The 10,545-nt window shown below is 50.9% G+C and overlaps 1 protein-coding gene across 1 annotated transcript; it reads left to right on the top strand.

The window, feature by feature from the left end:
- LOC106510569 (translation initiation factor IF-2-like) lies at nt 3,082-9,998 on the top strand. The gene is made up of 2 exons (XM_013998646.2): nt 3,082-7,204; nt 7,716-9,998. The coding sequence occupies exons 1-2, from the start codon at nt 6,682-6,684 to the stop codon at nt 7,808-7,810; spliced, it is 618 nt and encodes a 205-aa protein (XP_013854100.2). The 5' UTR covers nt 3,082-6,681; the 3' UTR covers nt 7,811-9,998.

The raw sequence follows: 10,545 nt of genomic DNA, 5'->3' as shown, positions 1-10,545 counted from the left end.
AGCAAAGGAAACAATCAGGCAAATGAAAAGACAATTTATAGAAAGAGAAAATATTTGCAAACGATCTCTCTGATAAATGGTTAATACCCAAAGTGAATAATGAACTCCTACAACTCGATATCCAAAATACAAATAATCTGATTTACAAACGGAGAAAGGACCTGAATAGGCAGGTACACAAAAAGATGCTTAATAGACAGACCCATGAAAAGATGGTCAACATCACTAATCATCAGAAAAATGCAAGTCGAAACCACAGTGAGATACCATCTTGTACCTATTAGGGTTGCTTTAGTCAAAAGACAACAGATAACAAGTGTGGGTAAGGATGTGGAAAAAAAGGAGCCCTTGTACACTGTCGGTGATAATATGAATTTAGGTTACACTATTACGGAAAAACAGTATGAAGATTCCTCAAAAAATTAAAAATACAACTACCATAAGTCCAAAGGAAAGAAATCAGTATCTCAAACAAATATCTGTATTCCCAGCGTTCACTGCAGTATTACTCACAATCACCAAGGTATGAAATCAACTTAAGCATTTGCTGACGGGTGGTGAGTGGATCAAAGGGGGGGGTGTACATATATACACATACCTTCTTTTTTTGGCAATATATATACATGCAATGGAATATTATTCACCCATAAAAAGAAAGAATCCGTCAGAGATCCCATCATGGCTTAGCGGTTAATGAATCCGACTAAACCATGACGTTGCGGGTTCAATCCCTGGCCTTGCTCAGTGGGTTAAGGATCCCGTGTTGCTGGGATCCCGTGAGCTGGAGTGTAGGTCACAGACGCGGCTCGGATCCCCCTGCGTTGCTCTGGCTCTGGTGTAGGCTGATGGCTACAACTCTGATTAGACCCCTAGCCTGGGAACCTCCAGGTACCTCGGGTGCGGCCCCAGAAAAGACAAAAAGAAGAAAGAATCCTGCCATTTTTGTATTGGATGACATTATGCTAAGTGAAATAAACCAGAGAAAACAAATACCATATGATCTCACTCATCTGTAGTATCCAAAAAAGAAACTGCACTCCTAGAGCCAGAATGGAATGGCCCCAGGAACCCGGCCGGAGGGGGGCGGGGGGTGGATGGGGAATGCTGGTCAGAGGGTACAAACTTTGAGTTACAGAATGAGTGAGTTTTGGAAGATCTAACAGAGACTAGAGTTAACAACACTGTATTGTGTACTTGAATTTACGGAGATCTTACGCTTTCTCAGAAGATAAAGGTATGAGGAGACGGATGTTTTAATTAACTTGACGGCGGTTATCATTTCACAATATCTGTGTATATTAAATCACCACCTGGTACACTTTATACACAATTTTTATTTGTCGATTTTGCTTCAATAAAGCTGAGGGAAATAATTTTAAAACAACAAACAATTCCCGAGAGCAGAGTTCCCCTACAAACTAACCCGATCGTATTCTAGCTTCTTAGAGGGAACAGTTTCTGAGTCAGTGTTTGATATCTGTACTGACCCGGCAGGATTTCTTCCAGCAGTCATTCCTGGGTTCTCTAATCCAAACTAGCTGGTTTACAGTCTGGGCTAGCTCTCCAACAGATTCGCAGTTCTCGGGACTCGCCTTTCCCAAGACCTCAACTGTTCCGGAAAGGAGCCCTTAGGTTTAAACTTCACCATTCTGTTGCAAATGAAGGCAATTCTTTCAGGAAAAGAATGGGAGCTATCTGCTTCAGGAGCTCATCTGCCCCCTCCCCGAGGCAAAAGTTCTGAGCCTGGGCTCTGGAGCTGGGTGTGGGAACCCTGATGAGCTTCTCTCAGCATTCCTGTTCTAGAAGCCGAGTGCAGTGGGGGTGGGGAGGGATGGCAACATCCTGCACTGTCCCCAGCTTGCTTCCCCTGGCGGGATCTCAGTCTCAACCACTGGAGAAAGGGTTACCTGAGCTCCTGGATTCTCAAGGCTCCACAAGTGAGAGCTGGGCAGAAGGATCACACCCACCTGAGACTTAGTCTCAGCAACAGGCAGCTAGAGGCAGGATGAGAAACGTAGAAATCCTACTCCTATTGCAAAGAAAATCTTCCTGTGTTCCTGGCTGCTGCACTCTACAGTTGAGTTTATGGCTAAGTTAGAAGGTGGATTTGGAAGGGACTGGTCTCGGTTCAAATACCAGAGACTCCCACCTTTCTTACCAAATTTTCATAGATTTTCTTGAATAGGTATTTCTTCATTTGCTGTCTGCCTTTAGGACCATTTTCAGAGGCTTTCAATGATTGGGTGTTTTTTGTTCGTTTTTTCCCTGTGTCAGCAGCACACAGAAGTTCCTGGTCCAGGGATCGAACCCACGCCACAGCTGTAATCAGAGCCACAGCAGGGACAATGCTGGATCCTTAACCCACTGACTGAGCTGAGAGCAAACTCTGATTGGCTTTTATATATCTATTATTTTCACCAGTTTCACTGGGGAATTGGTCAACAGAGTTCCCCATGCTGTCACACCATGGGGAACAGTTATGTCATTGATGGGTTGTATCTAGTACTTCCGAAATTATTCATCTTTGCTTCTCACTCTTTCAATTTTTCTATGGTTAACTTGTTTCTCTCCATTAAAAAAGTGACCACTGGAGTTCCCATTGTGGCTCGGTGGTTAACAAATCCGACTGGGAACCATGAGGTTGAGGGTTTGATCCCTGGCCTTGCTCAGTGGGTTGAGGATCCGGCGTTGCCGTGACCTGTGGTGTAGGTTGCAGACACGGCTTGGATCCTGCGTTGCTGTGGCTGTGGCGTAGGCCGGCGGCTACAGCTCTGATTCAACCCTTAGCCTGGGAACCTCCATATGCTGCGGGAGCAGCCCAAGAAATGGCAAAAAGGAAAAAAAAAAAGTGACCATTAACTTTATATCAGGCTTCTCAATTTTTTACACTCTTAGTTTCTAGAAAATACAGAAAGGAGGCTTTTTTTGGTTTGTTTTGCTTTGCTTTTTAGGGCTGCACTTGCAGCATATGGAAGTTCCTAAGTCAGGAGTCAAATCGGAGCTGCAGCTGCTGGCCTACACCGCAACCACACCACCACCAGATACTTAACCCACTGAAGCAAGGCCAGGGATTGAACCTGTATCCTTATGAATACTAGTCAAGTTGGTAACCCACTGAGCCACAGGGGAACTCCAGAAATGAGGCTTTTGATTGTGCTAAAACATAGAGTGAGCACTCTAAGACTCTGATATTAGTTACAGTTTTTACCTAAAACTGGAAAAGACAATATGTCTCTTCACCATTGTTTCCATTATTTGTTCACAGGTTAGTTCAGGTATAGGAAGAAAGGATAGGCCTGGCAAAATCGGAAGGAGTAAAAGTTACTTAAATTTGAAGTCCGTGCAGAGTTTGAACTCAAGAAAAAGCATCAGTAGGATTTCCTGCTGCGATGAGGTTGACCTGTTATGAAGGAGTCACTTTTTGCTGAATCCCGGCTGGCTTCCTTGAAAGCAACAGTCAGCAAGTGACTAACCAGGCCTAGCAAGACTGATCTTGACACAGGAAGCCACGAAATGATGAGAGACCTGGGGATGCCCAGCGGAAACCAACAGGACGTGCTGGAAAACTCTTCCAGGTCTTGGCTAACAAAGTCTGCCAAGATGCCTGGAAAGCGTTCCTGAGAGCTAGGAGAAACTTTCGGCCAAAGGGCTCTGAGAGATGATTCTTTACAAAACCTGTGGAGTTTTCACTTCCAGATGGACTTGTGCTTTAAAAAGGTGTTTATAGGGATTGCTCTCAGACAATCTTATTGATAAATAATAACAGTCATGTGCTGATTATTCTCCATTTGTCTCCCCAAGATCTGTTCTCCAGCCTTCAATGCCTGACTCGGGGTCCTCAAAAGCTGACCTACGCAGGTTCACCATCATGCTCCAGTACACTGCCAGCTAGTTTCCAGGTGGGTTTGTCCAATGGAAGACAGCCATGCGAAACTAGAAGATGTGAGAAGAGAAAGACTGGGGGCTTTCTTCCCTGCTCCCTCCTTGCTAAACTATGGCCTCTCTGGCAGTACCTCTGTCCCCACGACTCTCACTGAGCCCCTCCCCCAAGTAAGGTTCCAGTGTCCTTACTGGGCTCTAGAAACACTAATTCCTCTGCTAAAAGCTTCTTGTTGTGCTGTTTCTGTATGTTTCATCATCTCATTTGCTCCCATAACAAGGCCCACATCTTTCTAAGTAGTCTTTTCATATGATCTATTTGCACTGAATTCTGATTCCTGCTGGGTCCCTCACAATGACCACATTTAAAAACCTGCCGTTATTTCTAAGTTTTACTGTAGTCCTGCAAGGCATTATTAGCTTTACTAACCTAGTTGCAGATCAGGACAGAGACCTAAACAAGTAAACTACCCAAGGTCACACATCTAGCCTGAGTCACAGAGTTGGGTTTAAAACTCTAGTCCTTCTAACAAAAGCCATTTTTCTTGTTTCATTTAAATTTATAAACAAGTTCTATTTATACTTTTCTCCCCAAAACTAATTTCATTTAGATATGTCAGACTTAATGTCTGCTGTCTTATGAACATATTGATTAAGATTCAGCCCTTATTTTGAAATAGAATTTGATGAAATTCACAAAGAAATTGCTAAATTCAAGTGTGGTATCCCTGACTGATAAGTTTTAACGACTTTAAGGAAAACAAAAGATTTTACTTAAAACAACATGATAAAACTTGCTATCTCCTCTTGCCTGGTGCTCACATTGTGTTGCTCAACCTGAGGTTTTGGCCAGACACCCCAGACTGCAACCCAACAACCATTCCCAAGGCCCCTATCTCTACCTTTTTACATTTTAAAAGTTCATTCTCTCAGATTCCTTTGTAGGTATCCGGGTCCAGGTAACCTAGGTCTGGCTAATAAAAAGTGAAAGTATTTCCTTCACATAAAAGAAAAGAACTACTTTCTTTGTCTCATTCCTTTCTTCGTGCTTAAGAACAAAGGTGTGATGCCTGGAATTACAGCAGTCATTTTGTGACCATGAGCCAGTGTACATATGCCCCAAGTATTTCATTCTATATATTTATACTAAAAAGAGTAGTTTAATTTTATACATAATACATATACATTATATGTCAGTAAAGAGCTGTTATGCTTGACTTAAACACTGAGTTCCGCAAGCCCTCTAACCTTTGACTTTTGTTGTTGTTTTACTAAATACTCAATGGACAGAAAGAATATTTATAAAATATGTGCATGACATAAAGAAAAACAATACACTGACAACCTGTGACTAGGCAATCGCACAGCTTAAGGAAAAGAACACTTCAGAGGCAACTTCTATCCTAGATTTTATGTTTTAATAATTCCCTTGCTTGCTTCTGTTCATATCTATTCTCTCTGAAAAGCTAGACTTTTTTTAATTCACATCGTTAACATATGCAATTTTTACCTTTCAAAGTGCAGTAAAGATAGCCTGACAGCCTCCCACCCTCCTCAAATTACAAGGCAAAGAGGATGGTGCAACCGAAACAGCCGGAAAGGTACTCTTTACATCTGTGATGGGAAAGCCTTGAGGCAGGAAGAGAGTTCCTCTTTACAGAGACAGATAAACAGAGGTACACATAAGGTGGGGCAGGGGTGGAGACAGAGAGGGAGGGTGGGAGACAAAAAGGTCCCAAGGTGGGAGGGGGTTGACCTTGGGGATTTGGGGGGAGCAACTCAACTTTGAGGTTTTCAAGGGGTTCCCCTGGCCCTCCCTCAGCTCCTGCCTAGGCAGGCAGACCCCTGCCCAAGCCCCAGCCCCCTCCTGAGATCCTGCATATGCTTTCTTGCTAAATGACTCCTCGCACCGTTATCTCCTCACGGGATACATCTGTTGGGTGCCTCTCATCCTCAGCTCCGCTTTCATCTCTTCCTATCGCAACACATTGTTGCCTCCAGTCCTTGTGCCAGAGTGGAAGGGAGCCATCCCGCCAGGCCGCGCTCTGGGATTGGCAGCGAATGAATGATTGGCAGCGGGCATCTCTGTCAGGGCTTTGGCATGCTGCAGAGTAGAAGCCCTGTGCTAATGAATGCCATCTACACCTACCAGATGTGCCACTGGGTGACATGCCAGATCTTTTACATAATGCCATTCTGCCGGACAAGAGACAGCTGGGGGGGGGGGGTTGTCTTTTAATGCCTTGGGGTGAGAGTGGGTTTGCCTTTTTTGTCTCACCCAGACTTCCCGCCACCACCCACACACCCAATCAGTCCCCCCTACGTGGAGCTATAACCTATGGCTGAGGTCCTTGCCTTCAGAGATGGCCCAGAAGCAGGAAAGCTGGAGCTCCTGGACCTGCTCCCTCGACTCTCCCCTACACTCTCACCCTTCCTGGAGTTTGCCCCCGCCCCCATCCAAATTTAGGAAAGAGAAATTTTCCTTTTTTAAGTTAAAGCTATAAAAACGCTGGACGCATATGAAATGAAAAAAGTAAAGGGGAGAAACGACGCGTCCTTTCCTCCCCCTCCCCCCAATTATCCTCCACTTCCCAGCCCGAAAGTGGGAGGACGAGCCCCCCTCGCGCCATTCTCCTCCTTTTCCACAGTCCGAGGGGACTAGATGGTGTCCGTCCCGCTTTCTGGCTAAAGCGGTTGTCGGAAGTAACGTGGGGGGTCCAAAAGCCCACGCCGTGTGGAGAGGACTCTTTCCCGGCGTGGGATGGGCACGGCGGGCGGGAAGGGAAGAGAAAACCACTTCCGATGGGAGATGGGCGATGGGCGGCGTGCGTGCGCGCGCGGGCAGAGTTTAGGTCCACGCCACCCCCGCAGGGGCATCTGCAGGTGGGAGGAGGAGCCGCCGCGCCGGTCCCCGCTCTTTCGCTGGACCTGCTCGTGGGGACAGCCCGGGAATTGAAGGGACCTAAGAGGGGCAGGCCTCCCCCCAGCCCCCGGACTCCAGCATCCGCTCCCACGCCCGGCCCCCGGCCCCTAGCGCGCCGCGGGCGGAGCTGCCAGGCCCCTTCCCTCGCCCCCGCCCGCTGCCGAGGCTCCAGATGGCGGCTCCTCGCGCTCGGCTCGCGGCCCCCAGACGCCGCCCGGCAGCAGCCGGCGGTCGCTCCCTCCCTCCCAGCTGCTGCGGCGGAGCCCGCGACCCGCTCGGCGAGGAGGGCGGGCCCCTCGGCCGGCTGGGACCCGGGCGGAAGCCGGGCGCCGAGGGGCGCGCAGGAGCCGTGCCCGCGGGGCAGAAGCCGTGCCCGCGGGGCAGGAGTCCTGGAGGCCCCAGGTGAGGAGGCCGCGGGGAGCGCGCGGGGAGGGGGGCCTGCCTGGCGCTGGCGCCGCCGCCGCTGCACCCCCGCGCCGCTGGGTCTCTCGGCTTTCCTGCCGGCAAGGCGGCCGCCGCGGGCCCAGCGGGCGCGGGCCCGGAGCGCCACGCAGTCGCCAGGAGGGGGCGCCCAGCACCCCGAAGCCGGGGCCCCGGGGCGTCCCGCCCCGCCCAGGGGAAGGCTGGTCCGGGCGGGAAAAGCGCCCCCTCCTGCCGGAGAGCGGTAATGCCCACCCGCCGCGACCAGCCCCTTCGCTTTTTCTCCGCTCTTCTCCCTAAACTCTGCTCCCTCGCTCCCCAAACGCCTCGCTTTTCTCTCGATTGCCAGGTTTCCCTACTTCTCCTCGCCTGACCCCCGCACCCCAGAACGTCCCCCTCCTTCCCCTTTACCCGCGCGGTCAGGGTTTGTCCGCCCCTGGGGCGGTGGGAAGGGGGATGTATTTCGTGCCAGGGCTCCGACTCCTCTCCACAGGTGCCTCCCTGGGAGCCCCCGACATCAATCCCGAGAACGGCGTTTCGAGGGGGTCGAGGCCTGAGCCCGGCAACTCGGTAACCTGGGGGGAGTGATGCGTTTGGGAGCAGCGCGTCCGCTCGACACGGAATTCCCTTTACTGGACGGATGGATAAAGTTCTGCGGCCTGGTGCTGAACCCCTTCTACCCCCAAGTCAGGACACTTCGAGAGCATTTTCCCTTACACAGACCCTGTAAGACCTAACGTCCGTCTCCCTGACAGTCCTCACTGCGGTCCTCCGTAGCAGCCGTGCTGGGGTCGGGGTAGAGGGAGGAAGGCGCTAAAAGGCCGCGGAGCCGGGCCTCCCGCGCACATCTGACGCCCCCTCTAATCCCCCACCCCGCCCGGCGCTCCGGGCGCGTGTCCGCAGACCCTCTGCCGGTCCCTGCGCGCGGCCGTCGGGCATTAGACCCCCGAAAGCAACGTTCCGTAAGCTCCCAGTACAAATCCCCTCGGAAACATTAATCACAGCCACCAGTGAATGCAAAACGTGTGCCCGTGCCTGCCGTGTCTGCCTTTTAATCCCGAAGGCAATTCTGGAAAGCAGCCTCAGACCGGGCTCTATTAATCCCTTACACCAGCAAATGCAATCTCTGACCTACTAGATTTGTTTGCCTGCAATTTCAGGAGGAGTTGGCCTCGACAGAGAAATAGACAGAAAGAAAACTATGGGTGACTCGCGGCGCGGGGCAGTAACGCAACAATGGGGTGCGTTTCCGTCAAAAGGCGCTCCTGCTGTGGCGGGGGCTCAGCCGCCCCGAGTCCTGACACCGCGCGGGGCGGCCGCGGCGTGCGGGCGGGGGTGGGGGGGTAGGGGAGCTGGGTGGCGAGTGCCTAGTGGGGTCGGAGCCCAGAGGAAACCCAGTTCTTTTTCCTCCAAAGGCTTCGACCCCAGGTGACCTCCTTTGGGGCTGTCCCCTTGCGACGGCGCTCGGGCAGGCCGAGGGGTCAAGGTTCCATCCCCTGAGGCCTGTGCCTCGCACTTGAGATTTCACTCTCCACTATTCCATCGCTCAATCAATCATGCTTCTCTTCTCCCACTTTATTCAAAACCGTCTTCCAGTTCCCTCGTAATCGTCATTTGCACCATTGCCTTTTATCTTTGATTAATTAGGAAATCGAAAAAGATAATGGAGGGTCGGGCCGATAAATTAGTCTGAAGAACCGACGGAGGGACGTCTGGGCCGCACGGTGGGTGGGCCCTGTCCACGTGGGCTGGAGGGGCTGCCGCCAGGCTGGCGGGGCAGGAAGGGGTTAAGCAAAGGCGCGGCGCCGGCGAGGGGAGAGCTGCCCTAAGAACCCGGAGGGCTCGGGCGGAGACTTCTCGCCGAGCTAAGTGGGGCGGCGCCAGTGATTTTTAGCTTTTTCTGTTGGGGTCTAGAAAACGAGCGAGGACCAGACTGGCACACGGTTGAGGGCGGGGCTCCTGTTTCCCTCCCGGGGGCCTCCCTGCTGGCGGACGACTGGTTTAAAGCTCGGGGTTTCTAGGCTGGCGACTGTGTCGTCCCGGGATGGGAAGTTGGCTTTACTTTTGCAGCCTCTCCTTCCCTCTCTAGCCTCCTGGTCTGAAGGAGGGTGGGTGGGCGGGAGGGAAGGAGAGAGAAAGAGAGAGAGAGATTGAGAGGTTCTGTTCCTGTGGTCCAATCGGTAACTCCCAGGCCCAAGAGGCCGGCTCCGTCGGCGGAGCTGTTCCCTCCCCTGGCCCTGCGCCCAGCGAGTTCCGGATTCTTTTTTTCGCCCTCCCGCGAAATCGATCACGCCTCCCAGACGGCTGCAGGCGAGCACTTTGCCACTCTTCACAGCTTCGCCCCAGCCTCTTTAGCTTTCAATTGAAAACCAATTAAAGGTTTCTATAAATCTGTTAGTTCCCCTTTTATCTGGAGACCCCGATGCATGCGATATTGCCCTTTAGATGCCTCTTCCGTGTTTTGTTTTACAATTGTTGTATCAATATAATGCGGCCTTTCTTCTCCTGTCTCTATAGATACAGATACACAAGGAAAACCAAAGCTATTCAGTCTCCTCATTTGTCCGGCAGCCTAACAGTGCTGCCCTTTCTCTGCTGCTGCTTTCCCTGCTTCGGGAGCAGCAGTTATGGTAGAAGCAGATGGCGACTGATTGGGGGAGCTTTGTGGCTCTAATACTGAATACTTTATGGAAAAGGACTTTATCATGCTTCGTTGGGCAGAGGAACAAGGGGATGAGATTTATGGCCAGGAAAAATAAATCTTTTCCAAGTTGCAGCTCCTTCTCACCAGTTGTTGCATTTGTGTGTGTGCCCCCCCCCCCGTGGAGGGGGGGTGGAACACTGAGGAACTGGTTTTATTTCATTTTATTCTCTTTTCTGCTAACACACTTTTTAGCCAGGGTCTGAGAGGAGAGCAGAGGAAGAGCCAGAGTTGATGAAGTACCTTAGACTGTCGAGCTGCCTCCGCGTTCTCTGCCCGCAGGAGTAAAGCAGAAGGGTACAGTCCTGAAGGCTGTTTGGGGCCATGTCTCCCCGAGGTCCTGCTGGTTCCCGGTGGAACGTCATCTGCCATTATCCTATTATCCATAGAGAACAAAAAAGGATGTTAGTTCTCCCATCTGAAAACCAGGGGCCGTGCTATGGAGGGAGTGAGGCCTGCTGAGGCATAAGATGAGGTCTGAAGGGCTCTGAGTTCTGAGGATGGTGGAGGGATATCTGGGAATGTAAACTCCTGGACTCTAAATTGAATTGTCAAGCTTTGGGGAATATACAGATTCCAACCTGCCACGAAAGGCCTCATTTACCCCAAGATAATTCACCCA

The sequence above is a fragment of the Sus scrofa genome, chromosome 8 (genome assembly GCF_000003025.6).
Source record: "Sus scrofa isolate TJ Tabasco breed Duroc chromosome 8, Sscrofa11.1, whole genome shotgun sequence".
NCBI lineage: Eukaryota > Metazoa > Chordata > Mammalia > Artiodactyla > Suidae > Sus > Sus scrofa.
The sequence above is the reverse complement of the archived record's forward strand: the minus strand, read 5'-3'. Positions and strand labels throughout refer to the sequence as shown.